Source organism: Pseudorca crassidens, chromosome 2 (genome assembly GCF_039906515.1).
Source record: "Pseudorca crassidens isolate mPseCra1 chromosome 2, mPseCra1.hap1, whole genome shotgun sequence".
NCBI classification, from domain to species: Eukaryota; Metazoa; Chordata; class Mammalia; order Artiodactyla; family Delphinidae; genus Pseudorca; species Pseudorca crassidens.
Window position 1 is genome coordinate 5581378 of NC_090297.1, and position 20363 is coordinate 5601740.

A 20363-nucleotide genomic window follows, 5' to 3' on the forward strand; every position below is an offset into this window, starting at 1 on the left:
CCTGCGCTTTGCCCACACTGGGCTCCATCTGTCACTTTGCATCCACTAAATAGATCCTCTCGTGACCCATCGCAAATGACTCGGCGCTCCATCACCCGGGACAGTTTAGCGTCATCTGCAAACGCAGAGATTTTATTGGGCATCTCTTCCCCCAGATCATGCAGGATGATTATAAGTAAGGCAAGGCCTGGCCCTGAGCCAGTGTGACTCTCCTGGCTTCCGTTTGTCTATCCAAAAATGTGCCCACACATCCCGCCCCACAGGTACGGGGGTGCAGTGGGGTCCCGCTGCACGGTTAAACGTCCTCCCCAGTGGCATCCTCCAGGATGGCTTAACCTTCCAGGGGCCTTTGGATAGAACTTGCTCAGAGGCTTCCAGAATGTCTGGATGGACGGCATCCTGGGCTTCTCTTTGAGCCCAAGCGTCTTTATCTGCTCGGGGCGAGTGGCACATTCTTCTTTACTTCAGCGGTCCCCAGGTGGCCGGGACTGTGACAGGCGTGATTTCCCACAATTAGTGTGTTTTTCCTACATCACCTGTGGGTTAAAGAGGACGGAGCAGGCCAGCCCCTAAGCCGGCAGTGTTCCCGGAAGCCCACACCAGGTGGAAATTGTTTAACTATATTCCCATGACTGGAAAATTCTGGTAATTGTGTAACAGCGGTGGCGGCAGCAGTAGCACTGAGCAATTACCCAGGGTTTTTCATCTTCAGACCACTTCATCCACATTAACTAATTAAGTCTTCCAGCCTCCCTCCGAAGCGGGGAAGGGCTGCCGGCCCCCGACTCCCTCCGGTGCTGACGTGGGCTTAATGAGGGCCACCCGGCCAAGGGGCCACGGGAGCTCCCCCGGGGCTGCAGGCCTCTGCCCCCACTTGGAGCAGGAGGGGGAGCCCCGTGTGAGCCCCCCAAGCCTCTCCCAGGCATCGCCCCCCCACCAGCTCCCCCGCCCTGCTGAGCGCTGGCAAAGGAGCAAGGAGGTTGTCTGTGTCCCCTGCCCTGCTGGACTGGACCGGGGGATCCGGTACCCAGCCCGTGAAGGGGGCCTGGCTCCCAGTAAGTGTGCAGCTGACAGCTGGTTTTGCCTGTTACTGGGGGCTCCGGGTGCCTCTTTTGTTTCCTACTCTCCCTCTTTTCTCTCTTTTCTTGCTTCTTCAACAGGCCCCAACTTTGGGGACCTGGGTCTGCCCCCCCAGTCGCCAGGTGCTCAGTTGCGGCTACCCCTGCCTTCACCCCACAGCACTGCCTGGCCACAGAGGGTGTCCTGACCACCGCAGGCCCTTGCTGTGGAGACAGGGGTTCTGCTGCCTTGGCCCTGCCCTGCAGAGCTCACAGGCCGGTCCCATCCCTCTTCCCAGCAGCTCCCCGCACCCCACAGGCTCCCTGGACCCATTTTCACTCTGGCACAGATGCTAACTGGGCCGCTGATGCCCAGGGCACCAAGGCTGGGCACACAAGCCTCCACCCACCGTCCAGCGAGTTCCCTCAGAGCCTCAGGGCCCCAGTGGAGGGCAGGCGCAGTGATGCGGGCTTGGGGCTTGGGGTGAATTGTGGAGCCCTGAGCTGAGAGTCTGCATCCCTCAAATATGTAACCATGGCACCTGCTTCTGTGGGTTGTTGAAGGGAGTGAATGAGGAATGCTTCATGGGGCTTGAAGGGGGGCCCGCACACAGCTGACACTCAGAAAGCAGTCTTTGCAAACAGAGGCGCCCAGCGGGAGGTGCGTGCTGGGGGTACAGGCACGGTCCTGCCGCCTGAGAAGCACCCAGCACACACCCCAAGATGGTGGTAAAATGTGGACTTGGTCACGGGAGCACCTGAGTTTCCCCAGCTGGGGAAGAGCGAACCAGGAGGGGAACAGCAGGCTGCAGGGGCCGGCAGATGCCCCAGGAGACCTGATGGGCACAGCGGCCCCACCTCGTGCCTTTATCCAGAGTGGCGAACAGGTGCCAGGCCGCCCAGGGCAGCTGGAGTCCAGGCCAGAGGATTTTTCTCCGCCTTGCAGTGTGGTGACACCCCCGGCCCTGAGCTGCCTGGTGTCATCATTTATTCATTCCCTAATAAATCCTGCCCTTCTTTCTGCCTGCTCTGCACTCCTGTTTTATGGGCGCCTACCCTCGGTCATGGGGAAGGCTCTGCCTCTGAAGATCAGGCTTGTGGGGCTTTCAGAATCTGCATCAATGATGCTGATAGGACGAAGGCAATCACAGACCGGGCTTGCGGCGCAAACGATGCTGATTTACTCTCTGTCTCCCTCCCCCCGGGCTGGTGGTGCGCAGACCCGGCCCCCTCCCCCGGCGGCAAGTGGGGAGGTGTGTGGCCACTATTACATGCTATTATGACTTTCTGGGTAATGTATACATTTTCACTATCACACAGCCTTTCTCCTTCATTTTTCATGAGAACTGGCATGAGATTAATGGCCAAGCCACAGAAGAAGCGGAGCACCATGCCACCCTGATTTATCGAACGCTTAGCGTTGACGCAGCTGCAGACAAGGGTCAAACAGATGTTGCAGCTGCATTTTGCTTTAACAAAACCAACAGCCTTTTGCATTTTTAACCACTTCTTGCGCCGCTGTCCTGCTTACTCCACAGAAAGGGAAGCTGCCTCTTCCTTCCCAGCGGAGGGTAGAGTCCTGGGCTGGGGCTGCAGGACCTCCGGCATCCAGCCACCTGGTGCCCAGCGCTGGCCATGGCCGAGAGGACATGAGCTCCCCAAGCCTCTTGCTCTGGGCCACTTGAGCCTCTGGTGAAATCGCGCTACTTTCAGTCCATTCCAGGGTCTGTGGTACAAACCCTGGAGCAGGCTTGAGCTGCAGGAGGCGCGGGGCTCAGCTTCCCCGCCGCAAACCGGAACGCCTCCCCACCTGCATCGCAAACCGGTAACAGATTACGGAAGGCCCATTCGGATCGGCTGTGGGTCAGGGCCCTTGCCTCCTGAGCCCCTTACCTGCCTCCCCTCTCTCCAGCAAGGTTAAGGCCGCTTGTACTCATCTCCCCCATCCTAAAGAGCAGGCGCTAAGGCTCGGCCAGATCAACTGTCTGCCCACCGCGAGCACCCCTGCACCTCAACCCTCAGCCCTCGGAGCCAGAAGCCGCAGGAGCTGTGGGCGTCTCCTCCAGCCTGGAGGTCAGGGCTCTCCAGGGGCAAGCTTGGCATCCCTGCCGCCCCCAGTCTCTGTGCCACCCCCATCCACCCTGGCTGCCACCAACCTGGGCTTCCCACGTCTCTCTGCTGAGCGCCTCGGCCTATTTCGTTCTCTCTCTCCTTCTCTCACCCTTCCGCCACCTCCCCCTCCTGCCCCAGCCCTCCAGGCCCGGTTCTGCCACGGCTGGGGGGACTGAGTGCGCTTCCCCCTCGTGGGAGCCGTGCGGAAAGGGCCTGTGGGAGCCGTCAGAGAGACACCTTGCAGCCCTTCTCCACCTGCCACTCCCCCGAGCTGCTGCGCCCGCCTCGCCCTGGGCACCAGGGTCAGAAATCTGTATTGTCTGTGGCGAGAGCTTCTGCGGATTAAGCCGGATCACAGGTGCCGCCACTGCCGCCCCGACTGCCCCCTCCGCCGCCGCACCGGCGCTAACACCGCACAACGGCGCTAAGCCTGGCGGAGGAGCGGACGGGGGATGCTTTCTTGTTCAGTCTCCCTTCCTGAAAGCCCCGTCACTGTCATTAAGAAGGTTAAATCCGCTGTCCCCTCCGCCAGCCCCCGTGCCCTTCTCCTGCCTGTCCCTACCCCACCTTTACGCGCTCAGCCCCGGTCCCAGGCCTGCCCGCAGGGAGCCCAGAGGCCCAGGGTACCCAGATCAGGAAGGACGGCCCACGCGTGAAGGGGAGACAGAGTCCCCCGCCCTGGCCTCTTACCTGAGCCCCTCACTGTTTCCAACAGGAAGCCCCACGCCACACCCCGGGTCGGGGAAGAACTATAGTCGCAGCTGCTGGGAAAGGGGGACTCTGGGGAGGAAAGGGCTGTGGGCACAGTGCGCCCAATCGGTCAGGCGTTTCCTTAGCAACCTGGAGGTCCCCTGAAAGCAGCTTGAACGCCCGGCGAGCCTCAGGCCAGGCCAGGGAGGGGCCCCAGGGGAAAGGGACCCAGGAAGCATTAAGGGCCCTTGTCTTCCAACAGCTGCCGGAGGCGCTTTCCCTGGGCTCTGAATTCCCTCAGAGGTTCCCAAACTGTGTTCCAGAGGACACTAGGGTCCCAAGAGGTGCTCAGCTTCAAGGTCACATAGGCTTGGAAAACCTGCCCACAAAGTGCCCACCAAGAGATCCTCCTGCACGGGCTGCCGCCAAGGCTCTGACAAGTCCTGCAGCCAAGGAGCTGGTGTAACTTTAGCCCAGCATTCTCTGTGGAGCATTCCAGCCCCTCCTGTGCCGCTGGAGGTAAAGGTCCCCAGCTTGTTCTCCTGGCTCCCATTTGTTCCCCCAGCTCAGGTGAAAGGCTCCAACTGGAAAAGATGCCCTAGGAGACAAAGTCTAACTCGGCCCCCAGAGATACCCTTCCAGCAGCTACAGCCCACAGTCCTCTGCCTGGCAGCCCCGCAGCTGGAACTAGGTCGACAGCAAGTCCAAACCTCACATTTCCAAATAAAACCTGAGAAGGAGCTGGGTTGAGGACCAGCGGAGCCTAGCACAGAGGGGCCGAGAGCTCCGGGGCCTCTCGGTGGCTACCGCCCCCTTCCAAGGGGGTGGACACTTCCTCCCCCTCCCAGGCCGCTTGTCCTCTCCTCACAAGTCCGTCTGTCCCTCAGGAAGGATAGCTGGGGTGGGGAGAGGGCTCCAGGGACCCATACCACCCGCCCCAGCCAGGCCAGCACCCCTGGGGCAGCTCAGCTGTCACCCCCCTCAGCACTCAGTAGGTGAGCAGAGCATCTCTGGTGTGCCAGCCCCGCTCCGGGCTCCAGGAACCCCCCCGCCACCACCGAGCAAGACAGAGCCCGGCCACCGGAGCTCTCACTTCTAGGTGGGAAAACAGGCCAAAGCCAGCAGAAACTGCTCAGAAATGAGAATTGGGCGTGGGTGCTGTAAAGAAAATAAAGGATGCAAAGGGAGTAGGGCCCGGGCAGGGGCAGGGTGTCACCATGTCTGAGGGGGTCTCTGAATACAGTGTCCAAGAGGAGGTGGCATTGATGCTCACGCCAATGGGTGGCACAGAGCCCACCAGCCAGAGAGGACAGCTCAGGAGAGAACGCACGCGGCAGATTCGGGGAACGTGGGTGGCAGGAGCGGGGCGTGAGTGGCCGGAGAGGAAAACAGACGGCAGGGCCCTGTGACCGTGTCAGGAGTGTGCGGCTCATTCTCGGGCCAGGAAGCCGGTGCCAGAATCAGAGGGTCAGGCCTGCTGGGGCTGGGAGAGGGATGGGGAGGGAGGGGAGAGAGGAAGTGAGGAGATGCCGGGGGAGGGGCCCGGACTGGGTGGGCTCCTGGGACGAAGGGCTGAGTGGGTGGGGCAGGCTTACCTGAGGGGGAGAATTGACAGAGCTTGGTGATGGACGGATTGGAGGGAGAGGAAGTGAGGAGAAGGGCTTTGACCTGGGCCCCTGAGGGCAGGTACCATTGGTCATTGGGTGGAGCCCAGGCTGGGCCAGCTGTGGGGAGCGGCCGTCAGGCTGGGCCACGTGAGCCGGGGGCATTTTGAGGTCCCAACAAGAGCTGTCGATGGGCAGTGGGACAGGTGAGCTTGGAGCAGAGCCGGGAGGTGGGGCTGGACGGAGAAATCGAGGAACCCTTGGAACGTGGTGGGCTGAAGGCCGTGAAGCTGGCGGAGGGTGCTAAGGGGGGGTGGGGCATGAAGGCCCAGCTGCGAGGCCTGGAGAGGAAGGGGCGTCACGACAGTAAGAGGAACGTCGGGGCAGACGGACTGTCAGCAAGAAGGTGCGTGTTGTAGGTGTGTAGACGGCCTGCCAGAAGCCGACTCCGGTCATGCTCTCCGGAGAAACACCAGCGTTTTGTTTGTTCCGGGGTTTGGTGACACCTAGGCGTTAGAACAGCGGGACCCTGTACGGACGGGACTTCACACCTCGCCAAGGCCCGTCGCGGCCCCTGCTGCAGCCTGATGGCGGGCAGGGGAGGGGGGCGGGCTGTGTCCTTTTACAGGTGAAGAACTTGAGGCACCAAAAGGGAGGGAGGGGGTCTCCTAGTCTGTGGCTCTTTCCAGAAAGTTATGGAAGTTCTCTGAGACGTTCACTTATCCACAGCTTCCCCTCCACAGCCGCCCTATTGGGCTCCCCCAGGCCTCTAACACTGGACAGGCCTCCTGGACATTTGGCGGGGGGGTCATTGCCAAGGCCACCGTCTCCTCGCGGGGACGGCCTCTTGCATCTTCACGGACATTCTGTAGCCCGGGGAGAGCCTCTGGATGAGACCTGCGACCTGCAAAGTCTGCAGTGGGTGGTAAACCCCAGGGAGCCGTTAGAGGACGTCAGCCCGGGGGTGGGGGTTGGGGGGGGGCAGGCCGGCTCCACAGCCGTCCAGAACCGAGAGTCTGGGCGGGTCTGGTGGGGGGTGTCCTCGTGTCCCCTGGAGCCAGCCTGCCCCTCCCTGCCGACAGCTCCGCACTCCCTGAGGATCTGACAATGTTATAAGCCCCCCATGAAACTGAAACGTTGGGACTCTACGCCTAATATATATTTCTGCCAGAAACACCCAATAAAATGTACAACTAGTGAATAAAATCACAACGTTGCCAAGAAGTGCTGTGTGCCCCCAATTTCCAAAAATACCTCAATCACTCTGTGTCTTAAAACCAGCCTCAAGCCAGGAAGCCGTTATTTAAAATTCAACTCAGGAGTTTCGGCCTCAGGAACTCCAGGCCCTGGGATGGAATTTGTGTTAAAGATATAAAGCACGACACAGGCTGCTTCTGCATTTCCGAATCCCAAACGCAGCCTCCTTGATGCCGTAAGGGACCGGGGCCTTCTCCTAATTGTATCAAGGCCCAGGGCCCAGGAAGGAGGCTCCTGGGAAGGGGATGTACGTGTTGGGCGCATCCCCTGAGTTGAAAGGGGCCACAGTGGACCTTGAATCCCTAAGCTCCTGGCTACAGATGTGGGGTCCACAGACCACCGGGTCTGTGCACTCCTGCAATGCAGCATTGATGCGCCTTGGGGAGTTCTTCTGGGCTGGGAGTGGAGAAGCCACAGCCCTCATCAAATTCTCAGAGGCCTTAGACCCAGAAAAGGTTAAGAACCAGCCTTGCCTCTTAGCTTCCTACGAACACCCTGTGTTCAGAGAAGCTGCCCTGCCCTTCGAAGACACAAAACCAAAACCAGGTGTCAGCTGAGCACAAGTCTGGGAAGAGTACGGATAGAAAATCCAAAGTCAGCCTGATTCAACTCTGCAAAAAAGAAATGAACAGCAGGCGTTGCCGGATGCTGTGATAGCTCCCGGGCACTGTCCCTGTGCTTGAGCAGACGAAGGAAGCTTACAGACTAGTAAGACAATCTCTACCCAATCTCCACCCTGCTGTGGTGGAGGTACAGAGGGTGAGGTTTCCAGAAAGGCTTCCTGGAGGAAGAGGTGTCGAGCCTGTGCCTGTCCTCAAAGAGTAGGTGGAGGCTGGTTATGCAGAAATGGAGCTGGACCCTGAAGGAAGGAATGGGACTTCCTGAGACAGGAGAGTCTGGGCGCTGTGGGGCAGGAGCTCAAGTTCTGGGGGTTTCGGTGCATGGTTTCTGTGCCCTTTGCTTCCCAGGCCCCCGCCTGCCCTCCCACTGCCCTGGCTTCCCGCAGCTTTTCCAGGTGCCCAGGCTGCGCTCAGTGGGGCAGTGGGGCAGGAAGCTAAGGGCCTTTCATTTCCCAGACATCTGGCATCCTGGCTTCCTCCCGCAGGGCTGGGCACCTGCTCCAGGGGCTGTGATCAGAGGAAGCCCTGAGTGGCCTGCAGGCCCCTGCATCCCTTTGATCCCTACTCTGTCTTGCTCAGTGGCTGACGCTGCCGTCTGGACAAGCACAGACTCAGGCAGGAGCTCCCAGCCCGAGGAGGCCACTGTGCTGGTCGGTAGAAAGAACAGAGGGCTGGGGCACAGGGAGGATGGCTCCCTCTCTCCTGGGCTACCCCGTCCAGGCCACGGGCATGACAAATCTACCTAGCCCACCTGCCTCTTGGGCATATTGCAAGGACGAATTTAAATATGAAATGGGAAGGCAGTTAGCCTGGGCGAAAAGGAGGTCACCAGATGTCTCGGCAGGACCTGAAAGCAGAGTCAGAACTGTGGCTTCCAGCCCCAGCTCTGTGCCTTGCCAGGCACGCAGCTTTGGTCAAGTCACAACTTCACTGGGCTTTCGGGGTCCTCATTGCAGACAGAAAGCGCCCTGCCCAGCCCTGCCCAGCCCTGCCCTGCCCAGCCCTGCCCAGCCCTGCCCTGCCCTGCCCAGCCCTGCCCAGCCCTGCCCTGCCCAGCCCAGCCCATGTCCCCAGCTTGCATGGGCACCAAAGGAGCTAATGGCTAGAAAATGCTGTGAAAAGAATAAAGTGCTGTGCGATGTCAGGGATTATCATTGTTATTAAGGGGCGTGATTACCGCAATCCAGAAAAGCTGCCATTAACGAGAAACCTCCTGTTCGTGTTGATTTAATTTCCTGGTTAACTGAGCGTCGGCAAGAAAAAAAACTCTACATTCCAACCCTTATTGAAAATCTTTTAAAATTATACCAGTGTACTTTCCTGCACCGGTCATGGAGTCGTCTCGAGTCCTTATTTATTAACGCACTGATTGAGTCACATATTCATGTATTACTCTGGCTCTGATCAGATCCTAAAAGGTCACCGCAGACCCAGGCTCCTCCGTGCCCGGGTCCTCGCGCCCGCCCAGGACTCGGGGTTGCGTATGCAGAGGGAGAAACCCAGGAGACGTATCTGGCAAATAGCACAGGATGGGACCTTCCAAGTGGCTTTTCCAGAGTTCCCTGTAGCACCTTGCTATATTATTATGCACTTCCTCACGGTTCAAGAAATCCTTTCTGATTGGGGTAGGAGGTTTTTCTGCGTTTATTCAGATGCGTTATAAAGTGACGTGGCTGCTTTTTTTTTTAACAACTTTGTCAGGACTCACAAGACCCAATAAACAGCCTCACCCTCTGGGGGGCCACGGAAAGCCACAGAAGGGCCTGTGCTCTTTGCAGTGAAGCTGCTGCCCCACAGAGGCCCCCGTGGTGTGTTGCTATCAGAGCTGGTGCTGGGTGGAGAGCGACGCAGTCACCTTGAATTGGATCTGATGGCAAGAGGCTGCCCCATTTCAATAAAACCACTTGGGGACAAAACCGTACTTTCACCATCTTCACGGGGAGAGTTCTTTCCATTCATAAGCTCCGAAGAGATTTCCAAGGAAGATTTTCCAGAGGTTCCAAGTGACAGCTGTCTCCTGGGCGATACTTAGAGATGCTTGTGCAGGGAGACCACAGGCTGAGGGGCAGAGGGGCATCCAGCCCTTAGAAGTGGATGACTTGGACTTCCCCGGTGGTCCAGTGGTTAAGACTCTGCGCTTCCACTGCAGGGGACACGGGTTCGATCCTTGGTCAGGGAAGTTCCACATGTCACGCAGGGTGGCCAACAACAAAAAAAAGATGCGGGTGCCTTAAGCTCTAAGAACCCCGTTTCCCCCTTAAGAAGAGGGTGGTGGTGATACCTGTCAGGGACGTCCAGGGACCTGCAGTGAGGAAGTGCGTGTAAAGAGCGGAGCAGGGGCCGGTGCTGCTGGGGCAGCTGTGGGCGTAGGTCCGGGACATGAGGCTAGAGGTACATTTAACTTCATGCGTGGTCCTTAGTTACACATGAATCCGCCCACATGTAGAGCGGTGGGTCTCAACGGAGGCCAGTTTTGGCCCCGGGGGGGTAACAGGCAAGATTTGGGGGAGGAGGCGGGGTTTAATGGCATCTCACCAGAGGCCCGGGGTGCTGCTGGGTGGTCCCCCACCGCAGACGATGATCTGGTTCCACGGGTGAGTGGTGCCCAGGTTGAGAAAGCCCGGCGTGGAGATGCTCAGCCTGTCTGTACCTGCTGGGGTGACCTTGGGCAGGCTCCGTACCACCCTCATGCTACCAGTGTCTGTGCTCTCCCCCCAGAACCCCGACATCGTCCTGGTGCACTACCTGAATGTCCCGGCCATCGAGGACTGCGGCAAGCCCTGCGGGCCCGTCCTCTGCTCCATCAACACCGACAAGAAGGAGTGGGTGAAATGGACCAAGGAGGAGCTCATCGGGCAGCTGAAGCCCATGTGTGAGTAGGCGCGGCCGGTCGGCCAGGGCCACCCAGGCAGGGCCAGAGGTCCTCCGGGGCCTGGGGATCCGGGGGCGGGAGCCCCATTCTGCTCGGATGACAGTGAACTTAGCTGTTACAAGGACCCTGCCCAATTCCACCCGGTCCTCGGGGGCTTCCTATGCGACGGCCAGGACCCAGATATCAGCCCACGTTACAGATGAGAAACGTGGGTTCCAGAGCACAAAACCCGTGGGCGAGGAGCAGAGTGGAGAGCGCCTGGCACCTCTGTCTTGCAGGCCGCACACAGGGGCGCGGTGGCAGTCCGGGGAGGGAGAGGCCTGTGGCCCGCGGCCAGGCTGGCCAGGCTCCTGCCCTTGGCCCATCTGCTCCTGGACACGGGGCACCCTTGGCTCCCAGACAGGGAGGCACACAAGTAAAGGGAACTGAGCTGGATTTCATTTTGTCAGCAAAGTGACGCTGCCGGGAGCATCTGTCAGGAGCAGAGCTCTGAATGCAAAACACCGAGCGCGTCCGAAAAGCCGGGACATGGCCGGTGCCTGGTTTCCACGGGCAGCCGGCGGGGGCTCCCGGTGGCATCTCCTGCTGCCTGGACGGAGGGCTCAGGGAGAACAGACCCGGGGAAAGCCGTCCAGTGCACAGGGCCCTGGGTTCCGGAACACTGATCTCTGAGGCTCTGGGCAGAGACCTGTCATCACACTAGACCTCAGGGAGCAGGTCAATGGGTCGTCAGAACCTGTGGCCCCCTTGGAAGTCGGGCTGCGGGGAGGAAACACATCCAGGGAGCAGCTGAAATGTCCTTTCCTGGGCGCAGCGAGTGTCCGGTCACTGAGTGTCCATGCTGAGGCCACGTGGCACCTGTGGTGACCAGCTCATCCTGAGAAGCCTTCAGTGCTCAGATGGGAGGATCCCCCCACCAGCCACAAGGTTGGGGATGGGGTCGGGAGGGACAGGGTTCTGAGTAGGGAAGTGGACCCCCAATAGGCTGATGGTCCAGCCCGCCCAGGGGCTGGACCCCAAGGCTGAGGTCCACCCCCATGCTGTCCTCCTCAGCCATGTGCCTGTGGGGAGGCTCCGGCCAGCTTGGCCTCGCTGCCGCCACCAGGAACTAAAGCCAGGAGGCCCAGGGCCTTCCAGGCTCAGGCTGTGCCCGGTGGAACCCTCCTCACCTGCAGCTCTGACCAGAGCCGTCCTGTTGAAGCCACCTGGTACCCTCAGGACGGAGCATGAGCTCCTGGGTGTGCCCGCAGCTCATCCACCTGCGGACCCCACGCCACTGCCCCTGCCCAGGGAGACGTCAGAATGAAGTCAGCCTCCTTAACCAGAAGGGGACACGCAAGCCTCTTCAGAGCTCTGCGGAGCACCCAGAAACTTGGGAAACATCCCAGCTAATTCCCGTGATCCTTTGCCACCTGCCCCTCCTCGGGGCCCCGCACCGTGCTGGCACGTGGAAGGCTCTCTGTAAATATCTGTGAGGGGGCTGGGTAAGCGTGGCTGGGCCCAGCTTGAGCCCCTCTCCGCAGGGGCCCGAGCACCTGACAGAGGCCCCTGGTGTCCAGGCCCTGAGAGCCGGAGCTGCCCAGTGGCACCCCTCCAAGGCCAGGCCAGGGACTGGGGAGCAGGGCAGTGGTGCTGGGTCTGCTCTGCCGCCCCGCCCACCCATGCCTTCCATTCCGTGGTGTCTAAACGTGCAGGGCTTGTACTTGACCTTGGGTTTCCTCCCCCAGAGCTGCCCACACTTCCTCTTTGGCAGAGCCTTGGCTGGGTGGGGGCAATGGCTCTGATAACCGCTGGCACTGGCACTGCGCTGCCAGGCCAGTCGAGTCCGGGCAGCCAGGCGCTGCAGGTGCGCACCTGGTTCTAGGACTGCTTCGCTGTGTGACCTCAGGCCAATCACTCACCCTCTCAGAACCCTAGTTCCCTTTCTGGAAAGTGAGGGAAAGCATCCAGCAGTCTCTGTACCAAGACCAGCAGCATCCGGCCCCCCTCCGAGGGGCCCAGCTTGGCTCCTGGGCCTCTGCAGACCCGGGTCCGAGGCGCTGAAGCCACTGTTTCATCCCATGTCCTGGGAGGTTCCAGAGACCGAGCTGGCCAGAGATTAGCCAAGGGGATGTTCCCGAGGAGAGAGATACCTTTCAAGGTGGCCACCCCAGGCAGAGGCTCTGGCCTGGGCCCTCCTAACGCGTCTCAACACACACCGATGGCCGTTCTCTTGTAAGCCACCCTGTGGCCCCTTGCCTCCCCATTCTTTTATCAGAGCTGCTTCCTTTTTCTCCCTTCATTGCCTCCACCCCCTTACAACAGCCCCCATCCTCAGAAGGGGCCCCACCTGGGAAAAGTCCCCCTCCCACACAGGAGCCTGTCTGAGTCCAACAGGAATGCCACCTCCCACAGCAGGCAAGGGGATGAAGCCATGAACTCCAGGGGCTGGAAACCAGACCTCGGTCCTTCTCTGATGCTTAACTGGAGGGAACTGTGAACGCCTTTTAAAAGTCTGCAGTGCATCAAGGAAATTATGTAAAACTACAACAAACACCCCATAAAGCTAATCACACTTGGGTCCCTGGTGCCCAGACACGAGAGCAGCGCGGTGCAGTCACTCAGGGTGTGTGTGTGTGTGTGTGTGTGTGTGTGTGTGTGTGTGTGTGCCCGGGAAATACGGCTCCAATAAAAGCTTTAGATGCCGATTGGGTTTGGAACACACACAGAGCACCAGCTACCCGTGTTCGGGGAAAGCAGAGGTATGCTGGGAGCCAGGAAGGCATCAGATTGGGTTCCACAATCAGGCGTGCCACCCCAGCGCTGGAGCCAAACACGTTAGCTTCATCACATTTTCACATAAATCACATTCCTTCAAAGACTTCACAGGTTGACTTCCTGATGTTTCCAAATTTCTCTGCCCTGCAGCAGAGTTGTCAGTGGTTTAATCAAAATGTTGTGTTCATCGTGGGGAAGGAGACTCTGCTCCTCCGCCTTCGCCTCACCTGTTGACGATGGGGTGGGGAGATCCCACAGACGCCAACTTCTGAGCCAGACTGATTGCAAGAACCCCACCTTGATTCTTGCAGGGGTGCCCTTTAGTCCTTTGGGGGCTTCCCTTCAACCTGCAAACTAAGGGATGCCTCCTCCAGACTAAAAAAAAGCAAAGACAAGGGGGAAAAAATTAAGATCTCTGATGGGAATTCCCGGTCTATTTCCAGCAACGCTTCCCGTCTTTTGCAGTCCCTTCTGTGGTATTTAGAATACGGGTCCTGCCGCTGTGACGAAGACAAAAAGAATAGTGGCTTAAAGCTTATTTCTCTTTCACAGAGAAATTCTGGGTTGATAGGGCAGCCTCACAGTGTCAGGGACCAGATCAGCCGCCCAGGCTCTTTCCAACTGGTTGCTCTGCCATCCCTAGGGCGTTGCCCTCTTTATGTGGCCCAAGATGGCTGCTCCAGCACCTGCCATCATAACTGCATTCCAACCAGAGGGAAGGGAAGAAGAGATGGAGGGCAAACTTCATCCCTTTAAGGACGGGGGCCAGAAGTGGCACACAACACTTCCACTCATATATCATTGGCTAGAATTTGGTCATAGGGTCACCCCTCGGTGGCAAGGGAGTCTGGGAAGTATAGTCTTTTCTAAGCACTACCATCCTAACTTCCTTTGGGGAATAGGGTTCTGCATGTGAGTCCTTCAGGGCTGAGTAGAGCCAAGGGCAGCCTAGGGAGCCTCCTGTAAGGCCTCAGCTGAGAATTGCTCAGCTCAGCTCAAGGCCTGAGGATGCCCGTCCGTCTGAGGGTTGGAGTTTATGGAACTCAAGTGAACATGATCTAAAGGTCAGCACATCTCATCCTGGAAACTCCAGGGTACGTTCCAGCGCAGCCGGTCTGAGAGACCACCCTCTTTGGACCCGGCGAACTGCCATAGTGCAAGCGGGGGCTGGGCAGGTGGGATCCGCTCCTCCCGGGTCAACCTTGAGTGGGAAGAATGATGGGCAAGACAAGCTCTGTGCCTCGGTCCCGCCAGCCTGGCGGGAAACTCGCTCAGTGATCCTCGGCTGCCCCGAACCACAGTGGCCCGAGCCCTCCACCCTCAGGGAGTCAGATGGAGCCAGTTCCCGTGGAGTGGACCCTCAACCCTGAGCTCCGCGGCTTTCTGCCCTGCCGCATTCCTTCACAGCCCACGAGGGGACGGGATGCCAGCCACTTCCCGGCTAGCAGGTGGTGAGGATTTTCCATGCAGAGTGAGGGATGAGGGCGCGAGATTTAAGCTGTGTTCTCAGCCCTTCCCCAGCTGTCCCACTCTCCCTGGGGCTCCGCTTGGAGCGCCCTAGCCGGCCAGGTGGCCCTGCGTTGCCCAGCAAGCCCTGGGCCTCCTCGCAGGCCTCCCTGGGCCCAGAGGCCACTGGCGGCTCCACCGGCTACCTCTGGGCTTGGCTCTGTTCTCGCTGCCTTCCTGGAGCCCCTCTATCATTGCTCAGGGGTCCCGGGGCCTCAGTGGCACTGGGTGGGCAAAGCAGGAGAGCTGGCTGGGGAGCCCCGATGCCGACGTCCGTGCACACTTCAGTGCACACACGGCCCACCACCCACAGGGACATGCGCGGGGACGCACGTGTGAGTCAGCAGGGCCAGGGCTGTTTTCTAGCCCCTCCAGCCCCAAGGCTCTCTCCAAGAGCCCTTCAACACACCACCACCATCCCCTCCCCAGCTCAGGTGGGGACACCGGCACTGTCTGGGCCACAGCAAGTGCCTGACCCTCCCCCTGAAAGTGGGTGAAGCGGCAGTGAGGGCGGGGGGATGGGTAGAAGGACAGACCTGGGAGCAGGGAGTGGGGGGTCCCAGCTCCTCCTCTGACCAGCAAGCGGCCTAGCGCGGGTCACCCCAGCCCTCTGAACAGCATCGTCCTTCAGGGCGGGATGATCGTGGGCCCTTCCCTGCGGCCCCGTGGCTGTCAAACGACATCGTGGACACAAAGTATGTAGGTGTCGGGGCTGCGCCGGAGCCAGAAGGCCGGTCCTCTCTCCTGAGTTTGAGCGCTCAGCCCCTGCTAAGCCCTGTGCTGAGGGGCACCAGCAAAGACCAGGTGGACGGTCCCTCGGGAACTCCTGCGCCACCAACACCGAACCAGAACAGGCTTCTAGAACCTCTGCCCTGAGCTCAGCCCAGTGCCAGCCCTGCGGAGGCTGCCAGGTGGGGAAAAGCCCGGGCCCTGCCCTCAGGAAGACAAACCCAAGAGGCCGGACCGGCTGAGGGGCCCGAAGCAGACGGCCTGAGAGCAGAATACACGGCTCTGCCTTCAAGTGCCCAGACATCCAGGAGACCCAGGCTCGGAGCAGTCGGGAGGCTCCCTGGCGCCCTGGCCTGGAGGAACGTGTGGGACAGACGGGAGGCAGGGAGGCTGAGTGGGCAGCAAGAAGGAGGGAGCAGGCAGGGGTGCACACAGGTGTGGCACTGAGGTGACTGCAGTGAGCCTCACGTTTGAGGCTTAAAGGGCACACTGAGTACGAAGTGATGGAAATCGCATGGAGTGAGAGGTGTAGATGTCATGGGAGCACAAGGGCACGGAGCCGTGTTAAGGGTGCGGGTAGAGGCCAGGTTGAGCGTGAGGTGGTAAAGGTCATGTTGACGGGAGGGTGGGGGGGGGAGGCGGAAGTCACGCTGAGTACACGGGAGTGGAGGCCATACTGAGGAAGCCGTGTTGAGTGTGAAGCAGGAAGTTATGTCAAGAATGAAGTGATAAAGTCCAAGTTGGTAGTAGGGATGGAGGCCATGTTGAGTGTGGAGAGGGGTGGAGGCCATGTTGGTAGTGAGGGTGGAGGCCATGTTGAGTGTGGAGAGGGATGGAGGCCATGCTGGTAGTGAGGGTGGAGGCCATCCATATTCAGTGTGGGGATGGAGGCCATGTTGAGTGTGGAGAGGGATGGAGGCCATGTTGGTAGTGGGGATGGAGGCCATGGTGAGTGTGGAGAGGGATGGAGGCCATGTGGGTAGTGGGGATGGAGGCCATGTTGAGTGTGGAGAGGGATGGAGGCCATGCTGGTAGGGTGGAGGCCATCCATATTCAGTGTGGGGATGGAGGCCATGTTGAGTGTGGGGAGGGATGGAAGCCATGTTGGTAGTGAGGGTGGAGCCCATCCATATTCAGTGTGGGGAGGGAGGCCATGTTGAGTGTGGAGAGGGATGGAAGCCATGTTGGTAGTGAGGGTGGAGGCCATCCATATTCAGTGTGGGGAGGGAGGCCATGTTGAGTGTAGGTGGGCAAAGACCAATCCAAGTATAGGGTGATGAGGACCGTTTTGATGGTGGTGGAGCCCATGTTCAGTGTGGGGTTCAAGTGTGCCCCCCTAGCTCCCCGAAATCCTCAGCTCTCCCAGTCACCTTGGTCCCTGGGCTCCTGCAGCCTGTAGGTGTTCCAGAAGCCAGGGTGTCAGCCCCTCCCCGTGCGCCCTCCGGAGGAGCACAGCCTCTGCCTCCGTGAGGCCGGGACGGCAAAGGCAGGGTGGCTGGAGACAGGAGCCCCCTTGCTGAGACGTGGCTGATGCGGCGGAGACCAGAAGGAACAGACTGGTTCTCAGCGGCGTCTTCCAGGAGCTACTCACCCCGCAGGTTAAGCCAACAGTGAGGTCCCTCTGTCTCCAGAGCCCCCAGCCCTTCCTCTGCCTGCCGGGGCGGACCTCACTGTTGCCACACCCAAGCCTGAGGTTGTATGTCAAGGCGCCTGTTGTTTTTTCATCATTTTCCAGACAAAGACCAAAGACCCAGTAAGAGGGGCGGTGTTTATTTGTTTTGCTTTTTTGCTTAGATTGTCATCCTGGTGATTATAGAACATCAAGAAGTAAAATCAACAAAGGCTTTCCTTTCTGGGGCCCACACCAAACCGGTTCCTGGTCGACTAGCGCCACCTGGTGGCCTGCAGCAGCAGAGCGGCTCAGAGACGTGACCTCTCCGGAGGCGTCCCACTCCCCAGGCTGGGATGGGAGCAGGCAGGCAGGGGGCACGACTCACCCCTGCTCATGGACCTGGTGCCGGGAACCTGCTCTGTGATTCTGGGTCTGGGAGGGGGATGGGAGGGCTGGAACAGACAGAAGGGGGCCCTAGGGAGCCTCCTCTCCCATGCGGTCTATCCTGATCAGGCATAGCGTGGCCGGTTGCAGGTGGAGGGGCTGGCAGCTTCGCCGGTGACCAGGAACGCATGCTTCAAGTCTCAGTCTGGGTGATGGAGGGGCACTTGCAAAGCAAGTCGCATAGCTGCTGTCCCCATGGAGCTGCACGCGGGGGTACCGTGAGTTGGGAGGGAAAGGTGGGGGTTAGATCAGTCCAGGGAAAGGGGAAGCTGTTGTCACCCAGGGCTGGAAGGTTTCTTTCTGGCCAGAAATATTCAATTAGCAGCCTTTTCCAGTGTTCCCATCTCTGGAGTTAGACTCAGGGTAGGAGTGAGAGACCAGGAGTCAGGGAGGAGAGTGTGCACCTCCAGGCCGCCCACCACGGGGGCTCAGGGAAGCCAGAGCAGCTGTGGTTCCCCCACCTCTCGCTACCCACCACCCCCTGCCAGTCCTTCAAGGCCCGCAGAGCCTGGGCACAGACATGGGCTCAGTGCCGGCAGCAGTGGCCCGTATCAGAACCTCCGGGGCAGGTTGATAAAAGGCAGGGCCCTAGGAATCTAATTTTTTTTTTTTTTTTTTTTTTTGGCCATGAATCTTGCGGGATCTCAGTTCCCTGACCAGGGACTGAACCCGGGCCAGGGCAGTGAAAGCGTGGACTCCTAACCACTAGGCTGCCAGGGACGTCCCAGGAATCTGAAGTTTTTAACAAGCAAGATTCTCCTGGTTTTTGAGAGATCCTAGCCTAATGCAGTTTCCAGCGAGAAGCCAGCCAAGGAGCCCTGTTGCAGAGATCAGGGTCGGCCCCTTTTTGGGGCCACAGGCCTCTTTGAGTATCAGCTGATTCTCAGATCCATGTGGAAGTGAGGCTGGCACCGGAGGCAATGCTGACCTTGAACTTGTGCAAAGAGTAGGGTGTATCACTTCTGGGTGTTTCAGGACCCCGTGAAGTCTTTCCATAGATTCTGGATTAAGACATGGTACCAACCCTAGAAGTTTCCTTGGGTTGAAAGTTAGATGTTAGTGTCAGGCACATAATGGGGTCTTGCCAGACACTTACCGACTTGAAGTCATGAGAAACCCTGGAGCCCCATAAAGGGAAGCATATCTGCATCCCCGTGGCGGGCCCAGGGCCCAGGACCGCAGCTCTTTCCCTAAATGCAGAGGCGTTAATCAGTGGATGAAGCCTGTGAGGCCCAGAGGTTGTGCCCCGCCTTGTGCCTGTGTCAGCTGGATTTGGAGTCACGGAGGGAGGCGGTTCAGTACACAAGGGCCTGGGGAGGATTCCCCTGTCCATCTTGCTTGTCTCTTTGGTTAGGAGCTGCAGGGATGAAGAGCAGGCAGCGTGGGTCTCCTTACATCTCCCACTCTCTCTAGGACACCTCCCAGGCACCGCCCAGCCTGGCGCAGGGGAGAGCAGGCAGTGCAGAGGCAGGAAGAGGCAAGGCTGATTTATTTCCTTTAATTGAGGTATAGTTGCTTTACAATGTTGTGTTAGTTTTAGGTGTACAGCACAGTGATTCAAATGTATACATATATACATATATATTCTTTCTGTCAGATTCTTTTCCCTTATAGGTTACTACAAAATATTGAGTATAATTCCCTGTGCTATACAGTAGGTCCTTGTTGGGTATCTATTTTATATGTAGTCGTGTGTATATGTTAATCCCAAACTCTTAATTTATCCCTCCCCCCACTTTCCCTTTTGGTAACCAGGAGTTTGTTTTCTATGTCTGTGAGTCTCTTTCTGTTTTGTAAATAAGTTCATTTTTTTTTTAATTTATTTATTTTGGGCTGCATTGGTTCTTCATTGCTGCATGGGGGCTTTCTTTTTAGTCACAGTGAGTGGAGGCTACTCTTCGTTGCGGTTCGCTGGCGTCTCATTGTGGTGGCTTCTCTTGTTGCAGAGCACAGCCTCTAGGCACATGGGCTCAGTAGTTGTGGCCCACGGGCTTAGTTGCTCCGCGGCATGTGGGATCTTCCCAGACCAGGGCTCGAACTCGTGTCCCCTGCATTGGCAGGCAGACTCTTAACCACTGCGCCACCAGGGAAGCCCCCCCTTTTTTTTTTTTTTTGAGATTCCACATATATGCAATATCATACCATATTTGTCTTTCTCTGTCTGGCTGACTTCACTTAGTAGGATAGGCTGGTTTTAAATAGGGATTACTTCCTTTTCCTGCTCTGCTGGAAGGATCCAGGCTTGTTTTGCAAATGTGCCTTTCTCCCTTGGGCTAAATTTTATTTAGCTGGTTTGTCCCCCACATCAGAGAACTGAAAGAGAAATACTTATTTTGATTTCCTGCCCCTCACTGGCTACTTGCCCCCTCAGGGCCGCTTGGCGCCATGCACTCCCTGCTGTTACAGAATCCCCTGCTCCGACTCTGCCATCCACTAATTCCAGGAGCTTTGATGGGGGTCCCTCTGTGCTGGTGGGGAGGGTGTGCCTGACCACCTCCCAGAGCTGACACAGCCCTGCTCATGCTGGGGGGTGATTTTGTTAAACTTAGAATTTGTTGCCAACATTTTAATCTCCAGATTTTCAGCTTCTCTTTGAAAATTGAAGGTTCTGGTAGGAGGCGAGAGACAGCTACCCCTTTCTAGGGTGCCACCTCCGGGCACACGGAGGAGGGATCTGAGTCCAGGGTCTCCCAAAAGCAAGACGGAGACCCTTCAGAACCCAAAAACCTGGTCCCCTGCCCCCGCTGCTAGTGGCCCGGAGGGGCTGGCGGACAGGTGGTCACTCCTGCCACCTCTGCCCCTGGGCAGAGCCTGGGAGAAGAGGCTGCAGTCGAGCCTAAAAGAGAAGAGAATTCAGACCCCACGTGGTTCCCAGATGTGGGAGAATGGCTAAAGCTTCTTCTCCTCCCCCCCCCCCACTGCCAAATTGGGCTTCCATCCAACATTGCTAGACAATCAGAGAACTTCCAGCACACTCACGCTCTCACTACAGAGCAAAGAATTCCCGGCCTCGGTCACAATGCCACTCAGCAAATCAGGAGATTCTGCGAGACTCAAATCGCTCCACGATGCACATCCTTGGCCCAGTGAGCGGGGCCGGTG

The 20363-nt window shown here is 58.5% G+C and overlaps 1 protein-coding gene across 15 annotated transcripts in view; it reads left to right on the forward strand.

The window, feature by feature from the left end:
* Positions 1-20363, forward strand: part of CAMTA1 (calmodulin binding transcription activator 1) — an 892953-nt gene that overhangs the window by 770129 nt on the left and 102461 nt on the right. For all 15 annotated transcript variants that reach the window (XM_067718873.1, XM_067718851.1, XM_067718840.1 and 12 more), the window contains one exon: positions 10060-10213. In XM_067718873.1, the coding sequence (XP_067574974.1) occupies positions 10060-10213 (154 nt within the window). The remainder of the gene's footprint in view (positions 1-10059; positions 10214-20363) is intronic.